General features: G+C 39.0%; 1 protein-coding gene across 1 annotated transcript in view; it reads left to right on the forward strand.

Moving 5' to 3' along the window:
* Positions 1-22,050, forward strand: part of LOC149206157 (CLP protease regulatory subunit CLPX1, mitochondrial-like) — a 273,918-nt gene that overhangs the window by 38,050 nt on the left and 213,818 nt on the right. Inside the window, exons 2-4 of the mRNA XM_089395327.1 lie at positions 15,704-15,792; positions 15,980-16,083; positions 16,303-16,382. Of these exons, the coding sequence (XP_089251453.1) occupies positions 15,704-15,792; positions 15,980-16,083; positions 16,303-16,382 (273 nt within the window). The remainder of the gene's footprint in view (positions 1-15,703; positions 15,793-15,979; positions 16,084-16,302; positions 16,383-22,050) is intronic.

The following is a 22,050-nucleotide window of genomic DNA, read 5'->3' on the forward strand; positions in this document are numbered from 1 at the left end:
TAGGTGGTATCACATATGTAGTAGAGATTCCTTAAGGGATAACTTCATTCTTCTTCAAAACCTTCCAATAGGTTCTTTGCCCCTTTCTTAAAGCAAATCTAACTTTGTGGTCCCAACCTTGGCCCTCCAAAGATGAGCATTGAACCTTGAGTTGATTCCACGTGATGCTACACCCCTTGATGAGCCTCCAAATGTTAAAACACTAAACTTAAAAGCTTGGACGTTGGACTATTTGATGATATGCCCAAATGGATTGAAGATGCCCCCTGGCTGGCCTTGACCCTAGTTTGGTGGATGGTGCCTTCTTCCAAAGCACAGATGAGGATGGTTATCATTGAGATGACTTAGGAGGGCTAGCACATCCCTCTTTGATGTCAATGCTTACCCTTAGGGGTGCCATGCCACTCACATGCTTGGAAAGGGTGACATGAATGAATTTTTTTTTTTGAATTGTTTAAATAAAAAATAAATATTTAATGTATTTTTTACAATGACCGAGTTGATATCGATTTGGGGTCGGAGTCGGAGTTGACCCTCGACCCGCGGCCGAGTCGGAGTCGACCCGTGGCCGAGTCGGAGTCGGAGTCAGAGTTTTAAAACATTGCACATGTGTGGAGAAGAATAGGTTGCCCTGTAATTTGTACGACCCAATCAAAGGAAGAGAGAAAGATGTGTGAGTGATGAGTGACCAAATGAGGAAAATGACTCCTCTATATATACACAACGTTGAGGGTGAAGAGATGCGTTGGTTGGGCTTTATGAGCCTACATTTGACTTCTGGCCGACTTTGACAATTTGTCCATAGAAGAAATAAATTCATAATTCCATTTGTACTTGTCAGAATGAGATGATCTTTAGATCAATCCTACACCTCTCGGAAAGAGGAATGTAATAAAAATATCATCTCCATCATATGAGCTGTCCAAGGTGGAGTTTGGCCCTAGTTGCCAATTTTAACAGTTTAACACCACCATTCTCAACATTGATAGGATTCCTAGTTTCGATGAATTATGGGCTAGATGCATTCAAGAGGAGACAAGGATGACAAAGAGAGACAAGACTTCAAATGGAAATGAACCCACTGCTTATTCCGCTCATGCAAGGAAGAAAAATAACGCTGGTCCAAGGAGATAGGGTCAAGGATTCAAGCAAGGATTCAAAGAAGGAAGGAAAGGAATTGTAATAGGGTCGGACACTATGCTAGAGAGTGTCCTCACAAGAAGAACTATCCAAGGGATGATGACAATAACAATAACAAAGGTAATGGCGATCAAAGGAACAATGAATGCTCCCATTGCTCGATATGGAAATGGTCAACCTTGCAAAACATCAAGAAACTCCAAGTATGAGGAAAGTAATGTTGTAGAAAAACAAAAGGAATTTTATCTTATTTCTGCTCTATCTACTACCTCTTTCGGATACTTTGGATCATTGGTTGATTGATAATGGAGCCTCAAGGCACTTCACTGGATACAAGGAGGCCCTCTCAAATTTGGTTGAAAAAAAGACTAATATGGAGATCATACTTGGAGACAGTGCCACCTACCCCATGAAAGGGTCAAACCATTCATCTACAAGAAGTATTATATGTACCCTATTTGAAGAAAAACTTGGTGTCTATCTCTGCGATGGAAGATAAAAGCTTCAAGGTAGCATTCATTGATGGAAAGGTACGTATTTGGCAAAGAAACTGTAAAGATGCATTCACACTTGGATTTTGGGTTGATGGTCTCTATTAGGTTGTAGGAAATCCTTTGGGAGCTTTGACTTGCGATGCTTCACTTCAATCTGAGTTATGGCACCGAAGGTTCGCCCACTTACATTACAAAGCCTTACCTAGGGTAAGGAAGATGGTCACAGATATGCCCGATTTCAACATGAATCATGAAGGAGTTTACATTACAAAGCCTTACCTAGGGTAAGGACGATGGTCACAGGTATGCCCGATTTCAACATGAATCATAAAGGAGTTTGTTAAGGTTGTGCAACTGGGAAACTCACAAGGGGACCATTCCCTTCAAGTGAAAGCCAAACTACCGACATCCTTCAATTGGTCCATTTTGAGCTATTTGGTATGTTGCCAGTAACATGATTGGGAGGATACTTATACTATGCATTTTTTGTGGATGATTTCTCTCATAAAACATGGATCTATTTCTTGAAGAAGAAGGATGATGTGTTCAAATGGTTTTGTTCTTTCAAATCGTTGGTGGAGAATCAAACAGGGAAGAAGATCAAGATATTGAGGACCGACAATGGAATTGAATATGAATCAAATGAATTCAATGACTTTTGCAGAGAGGCTAGCATTAAGAGGGAGACAACCGTTCCATACACTTTTGAGCAAATTGGTGTTGTTGAAAGGAAGAATCAAACAATGACGGAAGCCACCCGTGCCATGCTCCATGATCAAGGTCTACCAAAGTTCTTATGGGGAGAAGCTGCCAACATTGCCATGTATGTTCAAAATAGGAGCCCGCATCAAACACTGGTTTTCAAGACACCTGAAGAAGTTTTCACTAGTAAAAAAACCTGATGTTTCTCGTTTTAGAATATTTGGTTGTCCCATGTATTTTCATGTGTCTAAAGAGAAAAGAAGGAAGTTGGAAGCATCTGGAAAGAAAGGTATATTTGTGGGCTACAGTGAAAATTCAAAGGCAGATAGAATCTATGTGCCTGGTCAAAGAGATGTGGAAATAAGTCGTGATGTCACCTTCGATGAAGACACTGCCCTTGGGAAAGCTAGATATCTCCCCATTCCAAGAAAAGATAATGATGATGCTGCAGAAAAACAGGATGAACCTTTGACAGATGAACTAATGCCCGATGTTGAAGGCCCGATGGATCCCATTGATCCACCTTCTGGTGATCCCTCTACCTCAAGGAAAAGACCTTTGTGGCTCAAAGATACTCTCGAAGATGCTGAAAGACATTGCTCCAAGAGGAATATTTTGCGAAAGTAAGAAGCCAAACAAGTATCAAGGGTACTTAGTTGCTATGAGTACTATTGCTCAAATAGAGCCATGTACATTTGAAGAAGCCGTAAAACTCCAAGTCTGGAAGGATGCGATGAATGAAGAGTATGAATCTATCAAGAAAATTGATGTTTGGGATGTGGTGCCTGGACCGAAGGACAAGTCCGTAGTCACCTCAAAATGGCTATACAAAATCAAACATGGAGCAGATGGGAATGCTAAGAAATACAAGGTCAGGTTCGTTGCTCGAGGCTTCTCTCAAAAGGAAGGAGTGGACTATGACAGAAGATTTGCATCGGTTGCCCGATTGTCAATTTGAGGCTACATGGATATATTGATGCTGACTGGGATAACAGTATGGTGGATCGAAAGTGCACATCAGGATGTTGCTTCTCATTAGGGTTTGCTTCGATTTCATGGATGAGCAGGAAGCAAAAATCAGTTGCTTTAAGCACTGTCGAGGCTGAATACATTGCAACTAGTATGGCCTGTTGTGAAGTTGTTTGGTTGAGGAAGATCTTCAGTGAGCTATTTGAGCACTTGCTGCGGTGATGTTCTGTGACAACCAGAGTGGATTCACTTTTCAGAGTATCCCGTGTTCCACAACTGCTCCAAGCACATTGATATCAATTACCACTTTATCCGGGATATGGTATAGGGGGGAGCAATAAGGATCCAACACATCAGGACTGATGAGCAGGTCGCAAACATCATCATGAAGCCCTTAGGGAAGGTCAAATTCCTAGCCTTCCGAGAGAGACTTGGAGTCAGGGAAAGACCCTCCCATGAGGGCCTTGCTTGCGTTGGACATGGAGCTCCCGGGGGCTTGGGGTACTTCTTGGAGCTATGAGCGACCATAGGGTGAGTGGTTTGCCTTCCCCTATTGGTGCGCTACGTACAGAGTGAGTGGTTCACCTTCCCCCACAATTGATGACACGTGTGTAGGGTGAGTCGTTCACCTTCCCCTATGATTGACATATGCATAGGATGAGTGGTTCACTTTCTTCTATGGCATATGAGCAGGATGTGTGGTTCACCTTCTCCTGTTGATGCCCCAGCATACATCCTGCCCATGTAGTCTGGGACTCATGGGAAGTACCTCTCACCTGGCTAATGAGTTGGGAAAAGTGGTTAGGGACCATAGCGCTACTGATGGATGCATTGTGTACTGCCGTACTCCCTATGACTAGGATGCATGGTGTTCAACAACTTGATTTGGGTTCAAGTCTGATTGAGGTTCTACCTCTGGAATGACTTTTGTCAGTGGAGAGTGGTAAGGTCTTGTGACTCATTCTCAATCAATTTTTCTTTATTATTCATATCGGTGTTCAGCAGAGCAGATATGAGATGAGATACAAAGATGGTTCATGATGAGAGGATGGCATGATGATCGATGATGATGGATTGGCAGGTGGAATTCTGCCTAGTTGAGAGGGAGTGTTAAAATTGGCAACTAGGCCAAATTCCACCTTGGGTCAACTCATTTGATGGAGATGATGATTGCATTAAATTCCTCTTTTCGAGAGGACCAAAATTTATATAAAGATCCATCTAATTTTGGACAAGCAAAAGTGTGTTTTAGAATATATGCCCACATATGTGCAAATTGTTAAGGTTGACCACATCATCATGTAGGCTCATGAAGCCCAATGGACATGTCACTTCACCCTCAACGACTTGAATAAATACAAGTGACCTCTCACCTCATTTGGCATCATCATCACGCACATTTCTTCTCTCTCCTTCTCTCATTGGTTCGTACAACTATTGAGCAAATCTTCTCTCTCACACATGTGGCAAAAGGACGAATTTTTGGGCAAATTGCAGTGTTGAATTTCAAGACTGTTGTAGGAGTTTGACCAACGTTGACCGAGCACTTTCACTCATCCTTTGACTTCGATTTTTGTGGGAAAATTTCGTTTTTGGTAGGTCGTACAATTTGGCACATGAATCGAGAATTTCTGGGCACTTTGACCGCAGGGCTAACTATAGGGTTGACCACAGACTTGACTACAGAGTTGACCAATTTTGACCGCAATTTTCAGGATTGTTTTGGGTTGACGTTGACCACCTTATCAGGCCGAGTTTGACTGGGTATGACCGAGCTCCCAAAGAGGAAGATTTGTTGTTGTGTTGACAATCTTTGATTCTCTGGTTAGGGCTGAATTTGATTGCAGTTGACTACAGATTTGATAGGGTTGTTTTGACTTGGATTTGGCAAGTCAACTTTGACCTTTTGTACTCTCTTTCTGTGTTGAACTTTTTGATATAATAAGAAGAGGAATTGATCAAAGGGTTTTCACCACATTGGGGTTTTTCCCTGGCATCCGCCAATTCTTGTGTCCTCTCGTCTTGGCTTGTCTTCTGCATTTTTATTTTATGCTCTACCTACAATTATTGTCAATGTGATTGCTATTGGAAACTAATTTTGGAAATTGTCATTGGGTTGCTTAAAAGTACGTTGAAGTAATTGTGCTAAGCCTAGAACATACCATTGTTATCTAAATTTAACAAAATATAAATGCAAATATATATATACACACATTTTTTTTCTTTTTTAAATTTCTTTTTCGAAGAAAATTTGTAACTTTCTATTAAAGGATAAAAAGTTACATCAGCAGATGCACTATGGTGCATTCAAGAAAAATATCCTTGCATAGAATAAACTGCATGATCCAAAATATATAATGTTCCTCAACCTTGAGTGATAGTTTGGAAAACCATGTCCAAGATGGATCAACTTGCTATCCATAATAATATAAAGATATAAATAATAACAACTTACTACAGGAAGTATAGTTAGAAACAACTCCCCAAAAAAGTCCCTGCTTCGTCCTTGCTTCCTGCTAGGGAAATACACTTGCGGTTTAATACAACGAACGAGATGATCTTAAAAGTTATAATTTGGTTGGTGAAGAGGGGATTGTGATGGATGGGGAGGTGATCTAGTTTGGCACCTATATAAGCTATGTAACCGAATCTTAGCCTTCGATTCCACTAGTTATGCTTTAGCTTGAGATCCACTATGTCCTAGTTTGTTATGAGATCTTCCATGCTCTCTCAAAAAAGTTCCCTAACAGTGCTATCTTCACTTTTGTCATTGTTGGTTAGGACCATATTAAGATCTCTCGCCATGATGCTATTCCTTATGACCTTTGTATCTTTTAGTGCTTGCAATGAATGCTAACAATCTTCTTTTTCTTTGTAAAGGGTTAGCATATAAACATAAAAAAATTGGAATTTATTACCTTTGGATTGGTGAATAAGGTAGGTCATGACCCAATGCTTGATTTGATGGAAGTATTCCAACTGGAAAATGGAGTTGTCCTTGTTGCCACACGATCTAGCAAGGGTCCTAGGAGGGTTACCTAAGGGGTAACTACTAGACCCTATGACAACAGATGGGACAAAGACCCACTGTCACCTCAGTCAGTGTCCCCTGCTCTTTACGGACTTTCACTAATGGTAGGAGTCCCGGTATGAGGGAAATCACCTGAAATGATGGGATCAATGATAAGGTATATTGTGATTTCCAAGGCCCATTCAAAGGAGAGGCTCAAAATGAAGGCTCAATGCTTCAAAGAAGCTAATGGCTCTCTAAGAAAGACATATGAAGAGACCTAGACCTAGGGTTAATGATATTCAATAATGACAAGGAGGCCTAAGGTCAAGGCTCTAAAGATGATTAGGACTTCTCAAGAAGCATTGTATGATGCTTTAATGCCTTTAAATAGGCTTTCCCTATTCTTGAGAAGGACCTAGAATAGGATCACACGAGACCTAGGGTTTATGAATAACCGTGGGAGGAGACCCTCCAAGGAGCTCATTAGGTCAAGGTAGTGTAGGGAAAGGGTTTTGAATGATTTATTCCACTGAATGCTATGTGCCAAAATCCTCAAGAAGACCACAACCAAGATGTTCAAGATGATTTTCAGAAATTTGACTAGGGCTTGAGATTTCTCATAAATTGGCTATGGGAATTGCCTCAAAATTGGAGGATCACTAGGGGATAAACCAACACAATAGCCTATGCAAATGGTTTCCGAAAGTCACCCGTCCAATGCAATTTGCATCAAGCCCTAGCTAGCCGTCTAGGGTTAGGGTGAAATTTTAGAAAGAGGAGGAAAAAAAAGAAAAAGAGGGTGATCACCAAGTTTTCTTGGATTAGTGCCTTATCCTTGGGCTATGGAGTCTATGTGATTTTATATCAGACTAATGTCTTCAAGGAAGCTAAATCGTGATGCCCTAGCTATCACTCTTTAGCATTTATCTACCAAAGATAATGGACTTTTATGGAAGAAAAACAAGTTCTATTCCACTAGGAACATTCATCTACTCGCCATTTAATGAGTAACGTGCACACATTTGTAATCTAACAATCTTTTCAATGATATTCAATGATTAGGGCATAAAAGTACTAGCTGGTTGCAAGATTTCCACACATTAGGCATTATTACATGAAAAATTTTCAACATAAAGACACTTACAAAACAACAAGAGATATATCCAATCCAAGATCAAGATAGCGACTCTAAGAGAGAACAAAATTTCAACACCCAAAAATATCGAAATGTATCAAAAGAGCTCCAATAGATCATCCAAGGAAAAAGTGTGAAATTCTCAAGAGAGAGATCTAAGAAGTGATGATGATGTTTGATACAAATGAGGTCTCACTTTTTATACGAGCCTCTAAAAGTTTGAATTAGCCTAAGATGCCCCTAAATTTACTTTAATATGAAAAATAACAATAACTTTGGTGACAAACCCACCAAATAGCCATAAAGTGTAAGATAAGCCATCCCAAATGAAGTCAAAATGATGTAGTAATGCTATAGGAGGGCCATTGGAAGGCCTAATTGAGTTCTTAAGTGCCAAGATAAAGATGAGGGCTCCATGAATGATGGTAAAATGGGGTGGACCCTTGATCTATATGTAAAACATAATGTGGTGCTCCAAATTGGATTTGGGGCACAACGAATGGTCTCATGGGTCTTCTGATGTAAGAGAAGCCTGTAGATTGCTCCAACCGAGGGCACGAAAGATGGTGCTTGCTCTCCAATGTCTCAAAGACGAGACAAACCTCCACTGGGCCTTGGATCAGATGCCAAACCCTGTATACAATGCTAAGTTCACGGGGGGATTGTTGGTCCAAGCGCATCATCTCTCACATAATGTGGGCAATAAACAAGCTGTTGTAGGTGCTGAGGCTGCCCATGGAATGAGATAATGCTCCGTCACATGATGGAAACCCATGGCTCTCAATGCTTCCCCCACAAGTGTTAATATGATCCTCTGGTGGGCTTGGATTCCGTATAGGGAGGCCAAGCCCAAGGTGAAACCACATGCCAATCCTATATAAGATCCAGTGCATCTCCTCACCTTTAGATACAATAATTCATTAGTGTAACTGAGTAAATAAACTTGTTCATCAAGGGCAAAAATGATACTTCATAGTGGGTTTCCCTTCTAGACTTGGGACTTTGAGCATGTAATGGTGTTACCCTCCCTAGTTAGGAGTAGTTAATAAACCACCCTATTAGGTGTTCCCAACCCCTATAGAGAAGGACATGTCCAAGGTATATCTTTCAAGTGGTAGGTGTCATGTGGATAATGACGAGGTGGATTGGGACACGAGGGTCTCAAGGCCATATGACATGGGCTCAAGGGTGGGAGGGATGTCGACATATTTGGGTGTATCAATGTAGGAGGGAGAAATTGTGGAACATGATTTATTTGGCCTTTGTTTTCCAACCTTTTTCATTTGCCTTTTGCCTTTTATTGATTTTTCTTTTATTTTACTGCTCAGTGCTCTAGGGAATGAGAGCATGATGCTTATGATATAGCTGTGATTACCCCCCTTAAGGTGGACAGTTCATCACCCACCAGGGGTTGGGACATGAATGGGTTCCTTAATGATGGAGGGGGCACTCATAGGTTCCCTTGGAACCAGGGTGATGGCTATAATGATAGGGGGTAGAGCTTATGTTTGTCTTTTGCCCAGGTTTTAAATTTTATTGTCCTGACCATCTTTTGCATTTTGTGGTACATTTCCTATTGAATGTGGCCATATTAGGCTTTTATCTTTTCTTTTTTTAGTTGCATCAAATTTCAGGGCATCGTTCAGGCCCGACCTAAACATGTGGACAAGGGGAGGGGGATACTAGAGCTTTGTGGACCTAGTGGTGATGTGGGCTCAGAGAGGGAAAATGTTGTAATAGAGCTTGTAATGTGCGGAGGGGGGTTAAAAATGTGGAACACGAAAAAGGGATCGTGCTACCAAAATCGGGGTTTCCCGTGTAGTGCCCATTCTAAAGTTGTAAGCTAGTAGGGGAGATCCCACAAGACTAGGGTTGAGGATTAACCCCTTAGTTAAGGTACGGGACAAGGCTACAGTTGAAGTCCTTCCTCCTTCCAGGTCACCTAGTAATCCACACCCAAGTGTGCCCAAGAAAAACATGAATAATCACCCAATTACATAATGAAACATCATACCTTCAGGGTCAGATGGCCCACCTTCAAACATATGATTTCGACAAATGGACGAGGGGACATATCATTGGCTTAGGGAGTGGAGACATCTGGCACAACATCGGCTACACTAGTGGTTGTCAAGGTGTTGTTGGCTGTCGACTAAAGACAAATATTGGTGAAAATTTCTCTTATGGTTTCACCCATAGGTGGTGGGTAACAGTCCCAAAGAGTTCAAATTCCTTCTAATGCATCTCTTGAGTTAATTTTTATGCCTTCACTTCTTTTCCATTGCTTTTTTTTTTTCGATCTTAAGCATATTGGTCTCATTGAGGTTAGTCGCTTGTAGGAGTAGAATAGTTGGCTTCGCAATGAGCTTGTTTGTTTTCATCCTCACATTTTTCCACTCATCACATGGATATCTTATGAGATGCATGAATGGTTGCTGCCTTGGGCCTTTCTAAATGCACTAAGCTCAAAAATAGTAAATTTGCAGGTGGACCAAAAATTTGGACTTAACTCTAGATCTGCTTTTGATGTGCTTAAATGTTAAACATTTCAAGGGTTTTTTTTTGACTGTTTGGATTTTTGAGGGTTTTTATCTTTCGGGAACTGCCAAGTACTAAACCTTCTAATTCTCTGGTGTGAGTGAACTAATGTGTTGTACGACACCTATTTAACGGCCTCGAGGGGTACGGGTTGGTCTCCCAAATGGGGTGGTTGAGGGAAGACCCGAAGTGTCACTGCTCTACTATCTGAAATGCCCTGGAACTCAGCTTATTGCTTGTTGCTCCGACTAGTTAGATCGACTTGAAAGTATGATGTGATTGTTTAAATCGTCCTCGAATGAGGCGGTTTATGTATGATATGAGATCCGTGTCTAAAAATCTCTTTGATGAAGAGGAGGTTTAGGCATCTCTAGTCAGGATACTGGGAGAAAGTAGAGAGGGATCCTTCGGACAAAAAGGAGTATTTTCTAGAGATGTTGAGTTGAAGTTAAAGGCAAAAACAAATATTTTTTCCCTAATAAGTTTTTTTTTTTTTTGGTTTCTCTATTGCTTTGTTTTGTTTTTTTTTATTGTTTGTTGTTTATTCTTCTTCTTAATATTCAATATTTTGAATATGCATATTCCATATTGGTGTATTAGTTCAAAGCTATTTACACTTAGCAAAAATCCATGATTGATCTTCCTCCTACAAGAGAACCCCCCCCAAAAAACCCCATTTTCTTTCACTTCATACATAAATCTAACATATAGTTTAATGTTTCACCAAGACTTCGGGACGAGGGATGCAGGTGTGGAAAGACGCATAGGGGTGATGCGTGGGAGTACCTTGAAATTTTAGCAAAATTTAAGGGGGGGTGGCGGGTTGATGTCAGGGTGTAGATATATATATATATATATATATATATATATATATATATATATATAATTCATATGCAATAATAAAGCATAAATATATTGATCCATACATAATTGAATTAAATAATGAAATACACTGATCCATATTCATCGTTCATACTGGTACATACATCATTCATACTCATCATTAATCCATACACCACGAGATTCAATAATGAAATAAATTGATCCATATTCATCATTCTAGAATCTATATTGGTTTAAAAATTAAATTTATCATTTATCATTCTAGAATGTAAATTGATTTCAAATTTTAATTCATCATTCATCATTCTAGATTCTAATTAGTACTAAGCAAAATAGACTATAGTAGATACCCGTGTTATTAGAACCGAAAAACCCTCTCAACTGAGAATTGGTTGGAACTTGTAAAAAAGCTAGATTAAAAAATAAGTAGACCAAAAATACATAAAATATTCAAATTTTAAAGGAAAACGTATATATTCATGTGCGTGCATATCAATGTTATCAAAACTGAACCGAAAAACTTGGTGGATCGGGTATCGGTCGGAACTCGACCGAAACTGGGAAAAAAACCGATTTACCAAAAACACATAAAATATTCATATTTTAAAGAAAAAACATATATATTCATGTGCATCCATTTGAATCCGAACCATTTATACACAAATATGCAAAAATTCTCATTTATATAGTAAGTAATAGTGCCACTTAGTGCAAAACATCGCTGAACCAAAAATGTTACAAACATCAAGAAGCAGGCTCTAAAAGGCCTTTATAGTCCAAAATAACATGATAGATCATAGTATTATACCATAGCCTACAATACTACAAGCTATAACTACAACAAATCAATGATCAAATCATGAATCATCATCTGATTCCTGATCATCCTCCTCATCCTCACATTTGAAGAACGAGTAGCATCCATGTCTGCAATTCACATGGAGGCCAACATTGAAACTTGAGATATTATTCACCAACTCCAAAAACCACTAAAAACGCCAAATATCTCTGGGAAATTAAAAATCTTTGAAATAGTTCGAAAGTCTGCCGACTCAACAACCCTCCAAGACTCTAATCAGCTCTTCAAATCTGCAAAAAATCTCTCTCAGAACAACCCTGCAAAAAACTCTCTGAATTCTTCTCACGGAAGTCAACTCAAGAATTGAAAGAGACTCGAATGAATAGTGTGAGTGAAATAGAGGCGGTGGGGGTATTTAAATAGCATTAGGGGTTGGGGTGGGGTTGGGGTGGGGGTGGGGGGCGTAGAGTAGTGTTAGAAACTAAGAAAAAAAATAAATTAATTTGTTCCCCAATGCGCAGCCTTGTGAACCGGCGGAACTGGTCTCCGAACCGATCCGGGCCGGTTTGGTACTGAACCGGTTCGGAGGGCCGGTTTGGACCAGTGTTGCCCCCAAACCGGTTGGACCGGCCGATTCCGATAACATTGGTCCATATGAATCCAAACCATTTATACACAAATAAGCAAAAGTTCTCATTTATATAGCTTGAAAAAGTGCACATAACTAAAATAACACCAAACACAATCCATCTCTGAACCGAAAATACATCAACAAATAGGCTTTAGATAGCCTCTAGCAATAAAAAAAATTATGCCACAACAAATATCTACATATCATCAAAATCATTACCTCTATTGGGATCTTCGTCATCAATATCACCCTCTAAGCATTAAAATAAGATAGAAAAAACGTAGCATGCCAAGTCAAGGTACATAGATGGCTTGGTTCTCTTGATTAAATACTAGTTCCATACCTTCGCACATGAGAAAATCCAATGGAAATGTTGCTATCCCCGCGATCCTGAAATCCTGAAACACTGTCAAGTCTATTGGATTTCGTGTGAGATCTAAAATTCTATTTTCTCCGTATGAAATCCAGTGAGGTCGGAACCATTTTCAAACACTATGAGTCATTTCATGGTAATGATAAAATTTTAAGTAAAAGGATGAAAGTGAAAGATAAAGGAGAATGTTACTTTTACTTAAAGAATTTAATACCATGAATTGAATAGCAATAATAGCACCATACACTTGAATATTATGTTTCTACACACAAGTTCTTGAAACTCAAAAGGGGTGCTTCTCGGCGTCCCCCCTCAAAACGAGTTCTTCTAGGTGCCCCCCTTCTAAGGGGGTGCGCCCAGAAGCACCCTTTTTGAGGAGACACACCCCCCACATTGGGAAAACGTTTCTCCTTGCATCTCCACAAAAGGGGGATGTGGGGAAACGTTTCCATGAGGAACACTGATATAGTTTTCTTCCCAATAAACCTTTTTAATCACACTTCAAAATCAAATGATAAGTTAGATGAAAGTCCATGTGGTCTATTTCATCCCATCCAGAAATTCTGTGACTGTCATTGTACCTGGGTGGAGTTCCAACACTTCCAAAGTTTGTCAGCTTTTGTATCCAATTCTCAAAGAATATTAGTGAAATAAATCTGCTGGAATGCTGACAGTGCCTCCTGGATATCTTGCATAATGTGTTGAACGAAGATGTTGCCGATTTCAAATTTTTGGTTAGCTTAGTAAATAACAAGCTTGGAGTCTCCCAAAACCCGTAGTTTGTTTACATTTTTCATAGAAGTTATGGATAAGAGGGTCCTCATGGCAATTAATTCTGCATGATTGTTTGAGCCTTTCCCAGGTGCATCTCAGACTTGTATAGACTCTAGAGTGAGATGAGTTTGAAAACAAGATCACCTCCACACCACACTTGGGAGGATGTCCTTGTGCTGCCCCGCCAGAAAATCCCTGCGGATGGGATTGGTCCAGAGTTGGCTGTACTGGGACTTCGTTTTTTATGTGCTTTGGTGGGATTTTGAACTCTCTGCAAAAAGTGTGGGGACAAGCCCCACTGTGACATCTACTGGAATATCTTTCCCTTTTAAAACGTGTGAATTTCTTACCCACTAGATGCTGTTCATAAAAGCACATGGATACCATGAGCACATTTGTCCACTTGTCATATACAATTGATACCCCAAAGATCCCCTACTCCAAGCTCTGCTTTGCTGTCTCATCCAAACTCCTCTTTGTTCTCTTCACTTTAAGCTCAAGCAAACAAAGATGAAAGAATGAGGAACAGGAAGGGGGAAGAGGTCATTTGTATTTGTTCTCGCTAACCCTAAACCATAAACCTACCCTAGGCCCCATTTCCGCCTAAAATTAGAAATTTCATTAATATGTCGGAGTGTTTGCCCCTCCAACCACTCAGGAGTGGGTTGAGGGTGTACAGGGATGCCTTGGGAGTGCACTCCTTGGCCCTGGAAGTGTCCAATGCAGTGTCACACTCCCAAATTGGTCGGGAGTGTCTCAAAATGGTTGGGAATGCACTCCCGGATTTTTAGAGCATCCTCCCAGGGGCACTTCCTCTCAGAGCGTGGTTCCAGGTAACACTGTGCTTACCACCTGGTTTCGCTTTGGGGGTTAACCATTGGACCTCCAATGTTGCTCGGATCTGACTGCTGCATCAAATGTTTGACACCTTTAGGAACCTCCTGTGCTACTTGTCTTGATAACACAACCAGGTGCCAAAGGAGGAACTGCCACCCCCCTCAGCAGGAACCTGATAGGTGGCCTTCTTGGTGACCTTGACTGAATGGACTGAGGAACCCAGCTTGCCTGTGTAAGCCATCGATCATGAAGCACCTCCATCACCTGAATATTGGATAGCTTCTGGACGGGGATACTGGTGGGGACTGTTCCAGATGAGATGATCCTGCACTTGGTCAGCAAGATAGGTATTGGACAAATCCAAAATTCAAATAACAGACCTTCTACTGTCAGATTCCATCAAAAGTTGTTACTGAAATGAATGGAGCTAGCTTCTTCTTCAAATCAACCTCTATATGTACTCTCAGATTGTCCTAGAAAGAATCACACTTACAATCTGGAATCAAAACTGTAGCAATCTTGTTGTGTCTTCCAGTTTTCTGTGTTCTTCAGATACGATGGAAGATTAACACACAGCAGCTTCACTGGCAGGATTTGATGGAAGATTAACGCACAGCAACTTCACTGGCAGGATTTGAAACACTCTGAACCTTTGTTTCACCTGTCATGGCATCTCCACATTTGTCATCATCCAGCCTTGATACCCTTAGCATAGGCTACTACTAACTACCATAAACATATATGGCCGAGGAAAGAATGCTTTTTTATTCTGTATACACCTTCAGTTTCCGACAAAAAACAAGTCATTTCACCATTTAACTAGTGAAGTCAGATGGTTGATCTGATCCACCGGCCTGTTTTCCAAAATGAACCAATATAAGGAGTACACCATTCTTTTTTGTGAAGATTGATTTAGTACTTGTAGTGACTATGTGCACTTCAAAATTCCATTGCATTAATAATCATTGAGATAACAATGGTCTAAGAATGTATAAATTGTACTTTTCCTTAGCATAGCACAATTAACTTGTATTTTCGTTAGCACACCATCAAGAAATAATCATACTATTATATATTTGTTACCAAAAAGAAAGTTATTTACATTCACCTTAATAGTTTTGTAACAGGTTTGTATACCCAACTAGACTGAAAATGGAATTAGGATAAGTTTCTTCAGTTTAAGTACTGATTTGACAAAGGCTTGGTTTAAAGAGTAAAAACATAAATATTGAAATTTCAACTGTTGGTTGGACAGGTTGCATCTGATATTTTTGTTACTATGAAGTTTGAAGCACCTATTTTTTGGTGTGCATTTACATCTTAAAAGGATGATCTTTGCATAGTTATTACAGTAATGGATGATCAAGGGAGAGCCATTTGAATACACTGTTAGACATTCGTATCTCAAGTATTTGTTTGGTAAAGGTAGCTTTTGTGTATATGTATGGGTGGCAGGTGCTTGCAGTAGCTGTGTACAATCACTACAAGCGGATTTTCCACGAGTCTTTGCAGAAAGGCGCTTGCAAGGGATTTTCATCGGATGGGTATCAAATACCACAGCTTGATTTAAATACCATGCAGACAATTTTCTGCAATTTATTTAGATTTGATTTCCTTTTTTCCCTGCAAAATGTGTCATCAGACTGCATTTTTCTACTTGTTTTGTGGGGGTAGTTGGCTTACTGAGATTCTACTATTAGTTAAGATTAAACACTTACATAAACATGGCAGGCTTGGTGTATCAGACGCGAGTCCTCCCGGAGAAGAAACTGAGGAGAGTGATATGGTGGAACTGGAGAAAAGCAATGTTCTACTCTTGGGTCCTACTGGCTCAGGTATTATTTGTTACCTTTATCTGAGAATGCTGCAAAGAAAGTTTATTAATTTGATCTGTTTAATTTAAAATATTGATGCAATGTTCTTTAGTTAGTTAGAAAGATTGTAGCTATATGCAATGTTCTTTAGTTGGTTAGAAAGATTGTAGCTATATGATAACATTCTAGTTACTTTTTACTAAATGGTTCACTCATAGCTCTCTTGCCATGTAATGACAGGTAAGACACTGCTTGCAAAAACTCTGGCTAGGTTTGTGAATGTGCCCTTTGTTATTGCGGATGCAACAACTTTAACACAGGTACAGGCTATTTTCACTATTGTATTTGCTTATTAAACTGCCCAGGCAAAAGGCCTTGGAAATTGATTTATATATTAATTTGCTAAGACATGTCTGTTTGCTATGAACTAGTTTGTGCATGGAAATACTTTTCTGTCTGAGCATCTTCCTCTTGTTTTCAATTTCCCTGATTCTTTATCTTTCACCAGTTTTCTCTTCACCTTGCAATATATTTGTTCGTTTGTTTTTCTGTTTCACTTTCTTTATAGCAAATTATTTTGTTAGTGCAGATTCGCATACATCAGATAATTTATTTCTACATTTTAACTGATCAACAGCCACCTGTTGAAGTAATGATTAGTCAACTATTTATGGTTCCTATTGCTATCAGTATTATGAATATGATTGTCAATTGGGTTTCGCTCCATCTTAGATAAGGTCCTTCAGGATCAAGCATTGACATAAATGGGGCTAATATGATGAAGGTGACCAGCGCAGAAACAATACAAAAGAATCCCAAGAGACAACCTAAGTCACCTGGTTTGAGTTTCTATTCGAATTCCACAACAATGAAATTCGATAAAAAATGTTAAACCAATTTGTGAGATTTCCTATTAAATTCGAAACTATTTAATAATAATAATAATAATAATAATAAAAATTTATATTTAACTATATAAATTTATATATATTAATGTATATAATTTTACAAGTTTTGCATAACATATATTATATACAAATTATTATATAATACATATATTGAAACTTATATGATTTTATAAACCTCATTATTTGTTAAAAGGTTATGTTAATAATGATGATCATCCCATCTTATTATTAATAATAATATGCATCATATCTTACAGAGATCAAGATGCAATAAATGGAAACCTGTAATAATACACACCCAAACCTTGTATTAATAAATAACAGTATGTTATGGAAAATTTGTACCTTCTTACAGATCAATGGTTGCACATGTGCATAGGATAGCGTGTCGATCAATTGTTTGAAAATCAGTTGTAGGAAGCCACATCGATAGTTGAATGGACTGTTGGTATTCTTATGTCTTTAATTGCAAGCAATAGGGCACTGTGTTGACAGTGAGAAGTTCACAGCTGTTGGAATATTTGTTGTCACAGTTTAGGAAGCAAATTTCTGGATGCATCATTGTAAGATGCAATCACTCCTAAATTGACACTTGAGACCTCCTTTATTGCTCATTAAATACCCTTTGCTGAAGACCCATGGTGCCCTTGTGGAAGACGGTGCCGAATTTACCTTAAGTTTGGTGAATTTCATATGTTCTTCTTTGAAATCCACTGAAATTCAAACTCCATGCTTCAAATCTGGCGAATCTGGTGATTTAGGAGACACCATGGGACATGCTGCAACATAAATGATAATATCATTTGGCAGTCAAAATTCCATCGAAGCAAAGAGCGTCACCTGTCTTTAGCTTGTCTTCTCACTAAATTTAGTTACTAACATCAGTGATTGATGTTCCCTTTGAGCATTATTGTGGTGGCTGTATGTCAAGACCTCTGGAGCATTGTTTCTATCAACAGTCTGTGTGATGTCTCTTTTAAGTTTTATTACAAACATAGTGGCATATTGCTATTAGAATACATGCTTTTTTTCAATTATGTATCTTTAGGCTGTCTTATGAGAGTTCTGTTCATTTACCATGAATTGGGGATTTTTTCCAAAGAAAAAAGGTCATTTCTATTCATAGATTGTATGGACATTACATTTAGTATATGCTTTCTGCATGTACATTCTTCATGGACCTTTCACTGTCCCATATATTTGCATCAATTTAAACAATATAACTAAAAATGGTCCCTTAGTACTCCCGAAAAGGAGCTGTGCACCTGTCTGTTGAAAGATTATAACAAAATACAAAGCAAACAGGAAGCTACATTATCGAGCTCCACTATTCTCTCTTTCAACATTTTTTAATATAAACAAAACAGAGATTGAAAACCTTTATTACAGCATTAGATAAAGCTCAGAATCTGGTTGAATTGATGGCAGAAGTGCCATCCTTGAATTCCTCCTTGATCAAGCTACCTTCAGGAATCTGCAGTGCCTGCTTTGACAAAGTATCTGCTTCCACATTCAACTCTCATATACATGTGTGAGAGTAATGGATTCAAAGGAGTTCACTACCTCTTTCAACTGATGACCAGTAGTTTTTTGAGTTATATTGGATAGCTGAATTATGCCTTTCATCCAAGTTATGACGAAGCTGGGATCACCAAAAATTGGAATATGTTTAACATTTTTTTCCAACTCGCACTGTAGGAGAAATATTAAAGATATGGATTTGGCATAATTGTGTACCTTCTCCTAATCCAGAATTAAACTTTACAGTGATCATTTTGCTAGATACAAGCTTCCAACTGTACTGTTCAGTTCTGGATGTCCTTGTTTGGATCCATCAAAGAATCCCCATGCTTGGGATTCATCAATTTCCAACTTTTCTAAATGCCAAGGCCATTTGACCCAGAAAAAAGGAATCTGGCCTTTGAGAATATTTTAAACCAGGGAGTAAGTTTTTCTCCAACTATGCGAGGGTTCATGCCAAACAGATGCCCCAATTGGTCAAAGAAGGCAATGCTTTGTGTTCTGTGAGTTATTTTTTGCTGATCCATTTTTTTTTTCAACTATGTGAGGGTTCTCTCCAAACAGATGCCCCAATGATTAAACAGGGCAATGCATTGTATTCTGTGAGTTATTTTTTGTTGAGCCATTCTTTTAGACAGTCTTACACTGATCACCAGCCCAAAGATTTCTTACACCTGTTAACTGCTCAGCTTCTGACCACATCTGTTGTGCATAAGGACACTTTAGAAGTGCATGGCAGATTGTTTCTTTTTCCTTCTTTCATATCATGCAAATCCCTGGTCCTTGACTGCATCTTATCTGTAAGACCTTCCATGTTAGAGCCTTATTCAGAATACAGGTCCTTTTTGGCACTTTTAGCTTCCATCTATGTCACGGGGTTTGTCGACTTTCAACCTTCAGGTTCAAAATCCAGATAGCTTTCAAAAATTATTCAAATTCGTTCTGATTCGAGTGAGAAATTTGCTGCCATTTCTGTGCAGTAAGGGTTCAATGGATAAAAACCCTTTCTCTGTTTTTTTCCCCATCTTTACCCTACCTCCTCGGTGTGTGAATCACCTCCCAAACATAGGGAAAATTCTCTCCCGTCCCAACTGCTGCTAACTTTGGCCTTTGCATTTTTTTCTCTCCCATGCCCTAACAGACTGCTAACTCAGTAAAACATTATTGTGTTTATTCCTTTCCATCTCAATAACAAAGCTAATGGGCAGAAGTTGTTTAGTTTGTGATGCTGTGATGCTGCGTTGTTTGTGTGTGTGAATATTCCTTCCTCTGTTTGATAATGATCAGTTTATAAAAAGCTCGTAACTCATAATATAGTAGGATATGCACACGGTAATATAAATTGCGTTAAATATAATCACATGTTAATTTTTTATATATATTAATTTATATAAATTAATTATTATTGCATGTTATAAAGTTTTTTACTATGTGTTATAAAGTTTCTTTTTGTTATATAATATGTGTGTGAGGATAGTTAATAAGTTAATTATTTAATGAATTAATATATATATATATATCTTTTGGCTGTGGTTCGCAGAAACCCTGGTCAACAGGTGACGCTACATCCATGGAAAAATCTGGGCTGATCGACCCCGAAGGGAATCTAGCCCCGCAGCCCACTAGCAAGGCTTAACCCCAAGGGCTTCGGGGAGAATGGACTTTGTGACCTCCCGATGGCGAGGCACTGATTTTGACCAACTGAACTACCCCTTGGGGCTAATGAATTAATATATATATATATATATATATATATAATTAATTAATTAATTAATAATTATAATTTTTTTTTTTTTTATCTAGTTCATGGACCCTGGAGATCGGTGATGGCTATGCACATGGAATATTTGTATCAGGCAGATCCACTCGAAGGGATCAGTCCCTGTCCGCTCAACCACTTCTGAGCCTGAGAGTGTCGAGAGAATTGAAATCGTGGCCTCTCAATAGCAAAGGTACTTTAACGATAGGGACTTGACCAATTGATGTAACCCTCGAGGCTATATAAAATTATAAGTTAACAGTAAGAATTAAAAAAATATTTATAAATATATCATATATGCAAAATATTACTATTAATTATACATTTAAAATTGTTTTTATCATTTTTTTTTGTAAGCAAACAGAACTTAATACTACCAAAAAAGATTTACATAGAGTACAAGCTGATGTGAGCTGTAGAAGCTTGTGTTCAGACGAAGAGTTGTCTGCAAAGTGCCTATTCTGGTCTGAAATTAACTTGTGAGGGACCATCTGCCCACAGAAGGGAAACCAGATGATCCCTTGGAAAATGCATACAATAGTTTATGACAGTTTGGAACATAGGCAATAAAAGCGTGATGCTTTCTAAATTGACAGGAAAAGCTGAAATGACTGCAAACTAAAAGAAGGCAGAGGCATACATAGCTTAATCAGGGACTTGCTCATGTTGGTTGCTTGGCGCTAGAACTTGAGACTGGCGTTGGTTGTCATTGTTCTTTTTTTGCTGCCCCAGCATGTCTAGATAGGCAAATGGATCATCATATCCTTGTAGCAGCCAAGGAGGATGCTCCCATTCAATCAAAACACCATAAGAGCTTGCGCCGAGGTGAGAGGATTCTCCTTTGGTGGATTGGGCGTTGCTGGTGGGATTCTTTGATTGACTATCAACTTTTGGTTCAGGCCAATGTTTTAAAACTCCGACTCCGGTTTGGAAACGGCCGAGGGTTGGCTCCGACTCCGACTCCGACTCGGTATCGACTCGGCCGGTTTGATTTCAATGACTCGGTCGTTGTAAAAAATACATTAAATATTTATTTTTTTATTATAAAAAAACATAATTTTAAAGATTTTCATTCATGTTTCCAAACACAAAGCTTTAGAATATAGAGAGAAGACAACATATGATCAAAGTAGGCTCATGAATATATCCATTATATCAAAATGGCACCCAGTGCACTGTCCAATACATACATGAATGATGATATAGAGATCAAAACAAAACACATAACCAAGGAGGCTAGAAATGGCCTCTACAACAAAAGTAAACTGTGAAACATCACTAGTCACCAGTGCTACTGGCTACTGCTAGAGGAGCCAATATCATCTGGCTCAGACCTTGAATCAGATCCAGACATGGAAACCCATGGCTCCTCCTCATCATCATCTCCAACTGCAATTGTAGAAATGGTAGCACTAACAGGCTGTGCAACAGCTGCACGTTGAGATAGATGAGATATGCGCTTTCGTCGTGGCTGAGCAGAGGAAGTGCCTGCAACTAGAGGACTTGGGGCTGAGCTTGAGGCTGGTACAAGTGGATCTGCGTTCAACTGAACATTTTGTTCAAGTGATGCCTTTGTCTGTAAATCCAAATCAAGATCCTCATCAGAATCAAACTCTGCTGGATGACTCTCCACTACCCAATATGATGTTGGATCAATATCTTCCAACACAATGGGATCTGAATCAAGTCTTTTGTTTAGCAATTGGTTGCGTTTGAGCCGGAGGTTGTATTGGACATAGACTAGATCATTTAACCGTTTTTGATCGTAACGATTTCTCTTCTTCGTGTGAATCCTCTCAA

The sequence above is a fragment of the Pinus tabuliformis genome, chromosome 1_2 (genome assembly GCF_031772625.1).
Source record: "Pinus tabuliformis cultivar Carrire ecotype Pingquan chromosome 1_2, CPIR1, whole genome shotgun sequence".
Taxonomy (NCBI): domain Eukaryota; kingdom Viridiplantae; phylum Streptophyta; class Pinopsida; order Pinales; family Pinaceae; genus Pinus; species Pinus tabuliformis.